General features: G+C 41.9%; 1 protein-coding gene across 1 annotated transcript in view; it reads right to left on the minus strand.

The window, feature by feature from the left end:
- The window catches only part of VPS16 (vacuolar protein sorting 16 homolog (S. cerevisiae)), a 28,559-nt gene that overhangs the window by 5,702 nt on the left and 15,681 nt on the right, over positions 1-7,176 (minus strand). The window contains exons 2-5 of the mRNA XM_010836512.1: positions 895-983; positions 540-637; positions 324-452; positions 99-243 (exon numbers count right to left, since the gene is read on the minus strand). Of these exons, the coding sequence (XP_010834814.1) occupies positions 99-243; positions 324-452; positions 540-637; positions 895-983 (461 nt within the window). The remainder of the gene's footprint in view (positions 1-98; positions 244-323; positions 453-539; positions 638-894; positions 984-7,176) is intronic.

The raw sequence follows: 7,176 nt of genomic DNA on the forward strand, positions 1-7,176 counted from the left end.
AGACTGCCCAAAGTCCACAGTTTCTGCCTCTGATGGTCCCATGGACAGGAGGCACATTTGTGGGCAGTGAATGCTGCTCCAGGGGTGTCAAGGCTCACCTGGCACCTCTGGCATCCGGCGGAGTTTGAGGTCACCCACGTTGGCACTGAGGGTGAAGCGGTGAGCTCCTGTGAGGATGGCCACCCCAGAACCAAACTCAGTATGGAAGATCCGGGCATCCAGAACCCGGTTCTGGAGCACCTCCTGGAGAGAGGGGTCGTGGATTGAGGGAGTGAGAGAGTCCCAGACTCCATCCCTTTTCCCCAGCCCCCAGGGCCCCCTACATTGCCCATGCTGAAGTGTCTCCGGAAGTCACCATGCAGCCCGTAAACCAGCACAACTCCGTCTTCCTGCACGCAGAGCAGCTCCTCCTCAGCTGACCAGCCCAGGGACACCACGGGCCCACTCTTCCACTGCAGATGAGAGAGAGGCTCCAGAGGCTGTCCTCAGGATGCAGAATCCTGTAAAGCCCTCAGCCCCAGGGAAGGCAGGGAGCTCACCAACAGACTGGCCAGAGGCACCCCGGAAGCTGAGTAGATCTCGAGAACTGGCCTGGCACTGGCGGGCTTCTCCTTCCGCCAGGGGTTCCTCAGCAGTGCTGTGGTTTGAGCAGAAACCTTCTGTCCTAGTTGCCCAGGCCCACTCCATGCCAAGCAGGCCTATGAACTAGTTCTGAAGGCCCACACCACATGTGGCAGGCCTCACGAGAACCACAATTAAAACATCTCAGTAAGGTGGGGTGGGGGTGGGTAGCATAGGCCAGCAAGAACCCCTCAACAGCAAGGCCCCCAGGAAACAAGGACCCTGAGTTCATCCCACAGTCCCTAAGCATGCAGTGGCAGAGGGGTGACTTACCAATGGGCCCCCCATAGGGTGCAGCAGCCACTAGGCAGTCCCTCAGTTCCTCCTTCAGGTCCCAGTCCATGCTATACAGCTCATATTTCCTGCCCACACAGAGACAAGCAGATATCAGCCTCGTCATGACCCTGCATCCACATGGAGTGCGCACCAGAGGAGCTCCCTAATGCTTCCAACTGTCCTGCACAGGTCCCCTCGGGAAAGGAGGAGGGTGATGACTAGAAACTGCGAGGGACATCCTAGGGACAGCAGGCGAGGAAGCAGAGGGTGTTGGGAGGGCAGACTATGTGGCCACTACGTAGAGCACAGAGTGAGGTGGGACTAGGGTGAGGTGGTTGGCTTGGGTCTCCATTGGCAGAAAATAAGACCCTGCAGGAGGTCCTCTCAGCTTAGGCAGCCTTTCTTCTATTTCTGGTTCTTAACACTGAATCTGGCTATGGGCCTTATACCCAGGGCTCCAGCCTGTTGATAATGAACTCAATTTTAGAGGTACTGAGTGAACACTGCCTGAAAGAAATCCAAGAGGAGCTCCTTAGTGAGCCCAGAGCTAGGAGAGTCGTGGGCTACAGATGCCAATCTGTGAAAGCTTGACTCAGAGAAGGTAACTGAAATTACAAACTGCCACAAGATGACTGCAATCTGAAGCGCATATGGATCACCAAGACATGTGCTGCATGAGAAGACAGAGTAGGAGGCTTGAGGAATGCCATAATTTGATGGTTGGAGGTGGGGAAAAGGGTACAGAGAAGGAGTGGACACTCCTCCAGAATACAAGAGAAGACAAAGTTCCAGAAGCAAGTATTTTAGCTAGGATCATTTCAGGAGCCTTCCCATTAAAGACCAGGAAGATGCCCATCGTCTTTCTCTGTTTTTTTAGGATAGGTGAGAATCGGATTTATTTAAAAAGCAACATACTCCACAGACAGAGAGTGGGGTCATCTCAGAAGGTGAGAGAGGCTCCATTATCTCTATTGACATTCTTCTTGGAATTCTAGCCAAAATAATTCAAGAGAAAAACGGTATTCTAGCCAAAATAATTTAAGAGGAAAAAAAAAACAGGCTTCCATTTTGAAGAAAGAGACTGCTACTATTTATCAATCCAAATGATCAGACTAGCTACTTAGAAAATCCAAAGCAGTCTATGAAACAAAGAGCTCAGTAAATAATGAACAAAAATCAATATATTTTCTATACCAATGAGTTTTCTATACCATGAAGTGAAGTCGCTCAGTTGTGTCCGACTCTTTGCAACCCCATGGACTGTAGCCTACCAGGCTCCTCCCTCCATGGGATTCTCCAGGCAAGAGTACTGGAGTGGGTTGCCACTTTCCTTCTCCAGGGGGATCTTCCTGACCCAGGGATCGAACCCAGGTCTCCCGCATTCCAGGCAGATGCTTTAACCTCTGAGCCACCAGAGAGGCAGTTATACCATAGCAAGAACTAATTAGAAATATAACTTTTAAAAAGATCCTAATTGTGATATCAGTAAAACTATTAGATATCTAAGAGTAAGCCTAATAAAATTTTTAGCAAAATCAAATTTCTTTACTCAAGGATAGAGAAGACATGGGGAAATATTCTAAAGGATCTATAGACGGGTAAGAATTCCAATAAAAATCAGCCCAACTTTTTGGTGGTTAGGGCAGCACAAACTGATTCGATAGTTCATTTGGGTTGTGGAGGAGGAAGATCTTCTGAAAGAGAAAATATTTAAGAATATTTGAAAATATGAAAACAGAAATACATCAGATACCAAATACATTTAAAAGCTAAAGTTAATTAAAATTTGTTTTCGCACAGGAATAAGCAAACAGATCAATGGAAGAGAAGACAGTCCAGAGAAAGACCTGAGACTAGACAGAGGTTGTACTGAGTTGGCCAAAATGTTCCTTTGGCTTTTTAAGTAAAAGTAAAAGACACAATTTTCAATTTCACCAACAACTTTATTGAACAACGTATTTACCATTTTGTTCCACTACCTTCTCTCATTTTTCAGGTAACTTCATAATTTCATCTTCCCCAAACTTTAAAAATGTATTTATTTATTTTTGGCAGTGCTAGGTCTTCGTTGCTACATGTGTGCTTTCTCCAGCTGCAGTGAGCAGGGGCTACTCTTTGCTGCAGTGCCTGGGCTTTTCTTGCGGTGGGCTTCTCTTGTCCCGGGGAGCACTGGTTCTAGGCGAGCAGGCTTCAGTAGCTGCAGCACAGGGGCTCAGTAATTTGTGGCTCGCAGGCCGGAGAGAGTGGGCTCTGTAGTTGTGGCACACAGGTTTGGCTGCTCCAAGGCATGTGGGATCTGCCCAGAACAGGGATCGAACTCGTGTCTCCTACACTGGCAGGAGGACTCTTATCCACTGTACCAACAGGGAAGTTCTTCCCAAAACTTATCTCTTTGACTAAAGAACTGTTCCAGGTGACCTTTATCTTCCAGGGAATTGAAATTTTTTCCCTTAAGAGAATTCTGTGAAGACCGAAATAAATGGAAATCCAAAGGTGTAATGTCTGATGAATAATGGTGGATGAATCAGAACTTCCCACCCAAGCTGTAACAGTTTTTGCCTGGTCATCAAAGAAATACATGGTCTTGTGTTATCCTGATAGAAGATTATGTGTTTCCTACTGACTAATTCCAGATGCTTTCTGTTAGAGTACAGTTGGTCTAACTGGGAGCAGTACTTGGAATTAAATCATTTTTCTGGAAGGAACTTGTAATAAAGGACTCCCTTCCAATCCACCAAATACACAACATCACCTTCTTTAGATGAAGACCAGCCTTTGGTATAGTTGGTGGTGGTTAATTTCGGTTGCCTCATGATCACTTCTGTTCCACATCATTACACAGTATCCAATTTTCATCATCTGTCACAATTTGTTTTTAAAACGGAACATTTTCATTAAATTTCAGTAGAGAATCATATGTGGAAATATGGGCAAGAAGATTTTTCTTCAGTCAAGAAGGTTTTTGTTCACTAAACTTACGGGAACCCCAACATTAAAGCAATTAATGTAACCAAGCTGGGGACTTCCCTGGTGGTCCAGTGGTTAAGAATCCGCCTTGCAATGCAGGGGACACAGGTTTGATCCCTGGTCAGGGAACTAAGATCCCACATGCCACAGAGGAACTGAGCCTGAGAACCACAATGAGAGAGTCCATGCATAACAACACAAGATCCAATATGATGCAATGAAACACAACCAAAACCCAATGCAGTCAAAACAAAACATAACCAAGCTGATGCAAATGGTTTTCAATGCTTGATTTGGGTATTTTGAATATGTTGGCTATCTCCCTCGTGGTATAACATTGATTATTCTCAATGAATGTCTTGATTTGATTGCCATCAACTTCAACTGGTCTACTGGACCATGGAGCATCATCCAGTGAGAAATCTCCAGCACAAAATTTCACAAACTACTTTTTGATATGTTTAATCAATCACAGCACCATTTCCATATGTTGTACAAACCTTTTTTTGTGTGTTTCAGATGCATTCATACTTTTCTTGAAATAATAAAGCATAATGTGCTGAAAATGTTGCTTTTTCTTCCATGATCAGTATTAAAATGGTTACACAGAAATTCACCAATTTTGGTAAGTTTTTTTTAAAAAATGCACGCTGATATGACAGCTGTCACAATACAATCTAACAAACTTATTTCAAATGAAGTTAAAGACAACTAAGTGCTACTAGCACCATCTTACAGGAAACACTGAAGGAGCCTTTTCATCCCAATGATAAAGATGGCATTTCAAACTGGGGCAAACTGATACTTGCAATGAGACAATGGGCCATATAGGAAGAATCACAATAAATGCTATTTCATTACTTAATCTCTGTAATAAAATTTTCTAGATGAAATTCAAGATTTAAATGTTAAAAAATAAAGCCATATCAGAACAAATCTTGTTTATTTTTACAGTCTCAAAATAGGAAAAAATTCCATAAACATGATATAAAGTCTGGAAGTCACTAAGAGAAATAACAAGTGCTTCTAAATAAAAATTAAGACCTTCTGTATACTTGTATGTAAAAGGTGTAAAAACAATACATATTTATGCTTACTTCTACTTGAAAAAAGAGACTCTGGAAAAGGTTCTAAGAATTAATAACAGTAGTTACTTGCAGGTGAGGGGTGCAATCAGTTGAAGAAGAGAAGAGATGGGAATGAGACTGAGCTTTTAAACTACAGTCATAGCTATTAAAATAATTAACATTAAAAAATTTTTATAGGGACTTCCCTGGCAGTTCAGTGGTTAAGACTCCACAATTCAGCCCTTGTGGGGGAACTAAGATCCCACATGCCATGTGGCACAGCCAAAAAAAATTTATATGCTAAAGAAATCTATCAAAAGCAAACTAGGAAGACAAACTACGAGAAGGGGGGAAAAAATGAAAAAAATGTAACACATGTGAAAAAGGATTGCTGTTCTTTAAAATACAAAAGGCTCTAATTAATTGTAAAATAAAAATGAAAAGAAAAATGATCAACGGTTGTATCATAACTGTGAAAATATGTTAAAATGAAACATAAAATGTTAAAATGAAACATAAAAAACTTGAGACTATAAAAGCTGATATTTTCATAATATGAACTATGGAAAATTCTTTTAGCACAAGACACAAACCCCAGAAATTACAAAGGAAAAGACTGATAGAGTTTATAACATGGACTTTTAACATATATATGTTAAAAATTAATACACACGCTTTCCTTGTGGCTCAGCTGGTAAAGAATCCACCTGCAATATGGGAGACCTGGGTTCGATCCCTGGGTTGGGAAGATGCCCTTAGAGAAGGGAAAGGCTACCCACTCCAATATTCTAGCCTGGAGAATTCCATGGACTATATAGTCCATGGGGTCGCAAAGAGTCAGACACGACTGAGAAACTTTCACTTTCACTTTGAAATGAACACAGATTAAATAAAATGAGCACTCCATAAAAATTAATACATAAAAGTCAAGTGACCACAGTGAGAAAATTTTTAACAAAGAGTTATTATGGAGAACATGTAAAGAGCTCCTTTACAAATCAACAGAAACAACACAAAAGAAAAATAATTGAAGGATATGAACAGACATACTTAACAACTAGGTAAATATGAATTTAAAAGTTATTTTGATGTTTTGGGCATCTGAATAGCAAAACTTAAGAGGTTAATAAATAACATGCAATATTGCTGAAGGTGTGGAAAAAATGAAAACTTTCTCACATATTGGGAGTGTAAAATGGTTCACCCTTATGGAAGAAAATGAAGCACTATGTATCCAACTTTTAAATGTGTACACACTCTAACTTAGCAATTTCTTTTCAAACATCTAACCTATGAAACTACTTGCACAAGTACAACAGTATGAATACACTGCAGCACTGTTTAAAATAGTTCCAAAAAAACAAATCCTGGAAAAAAATCTCCTTAAATGCCCATTCAAATGAGACTGGTTAAATAAACTATTGTATGCCCATTCTGGGGAATATTTTGTGCCCATTAACAAAGTGACCGTGTATACTGACATGAAGTGACCTTGAAAATATATTAAGTAAAAAAAGATACAATACAATGTAGTATGAACCACATGAATCCACTTATGCAATAAAAAAGTGAGCACACATTTTTACAGGCATATTTACATATACTCACGTGTATGTGCGTCAATACAAAGAAAAACTCTCATAGGCCTCCACACTAAGCCAGTGTGGAGAGACAGTGGCTACCTCTGGAGAAGGTGGTAAATGGGGGAGGGGAACAAGGAGACGGACAATTTGGCTATACAGGCTATCAGTTCAGTTCAGTTAAGTTGCTCAGTTGTGTCCAACTCTCTGCAACCCCATGAACTGTAGCATGCCAGGCCTCCCTGTTCATCACCAACTCCCGGAGTTCACTCAAACTCATGTCCATCGAGTCGGTGATGCCATCCAGCCATCTCATCCTCTGTCATCCCCTTCTCCTCCTGCCCCCAATCCCTGCCAGCATCAGGGTCTTTTCCAGTGAGTCAACTCTTCGCATGAGGTGGCCTAAGTATTGGAGTTTCAGCTTCAGCATCAGTCCTTTCAATGAACACCCAGGACTGATCTTTAGGATTGACTGGTTGGATCTCCTTGCAGTCCAAGGGATTCTCAAGAGTCTTCTCCAACACCACAGTTCAAAAGTATCAATTCTTTGGCATTCAGCTTTCTTTACAGTCCAACTCTCACATCCATACATGACCACTGGAAAACCATAGCCTTGACTAGACGGACCTTTGTTGGCAAAGTAATGCCTCTGCTTTTTAATATGC

The sequence above is a fragment of the Bison bison genome, unplaced genomic scaffold (assembly GCF_000754665.1).
Source record: "Bison bison bison isolate TAMUID 2011002044 unplaced genomic scaffold, Bison_UMD1.0 scf7180017864063, whole genome shotgun sequence".
Classification (NCBI taxonomy): Eukaryota; Metazoa; Chordata; class Mammalia; order Artiodactyla; family Bovidae; genus Bison; species Bison bison.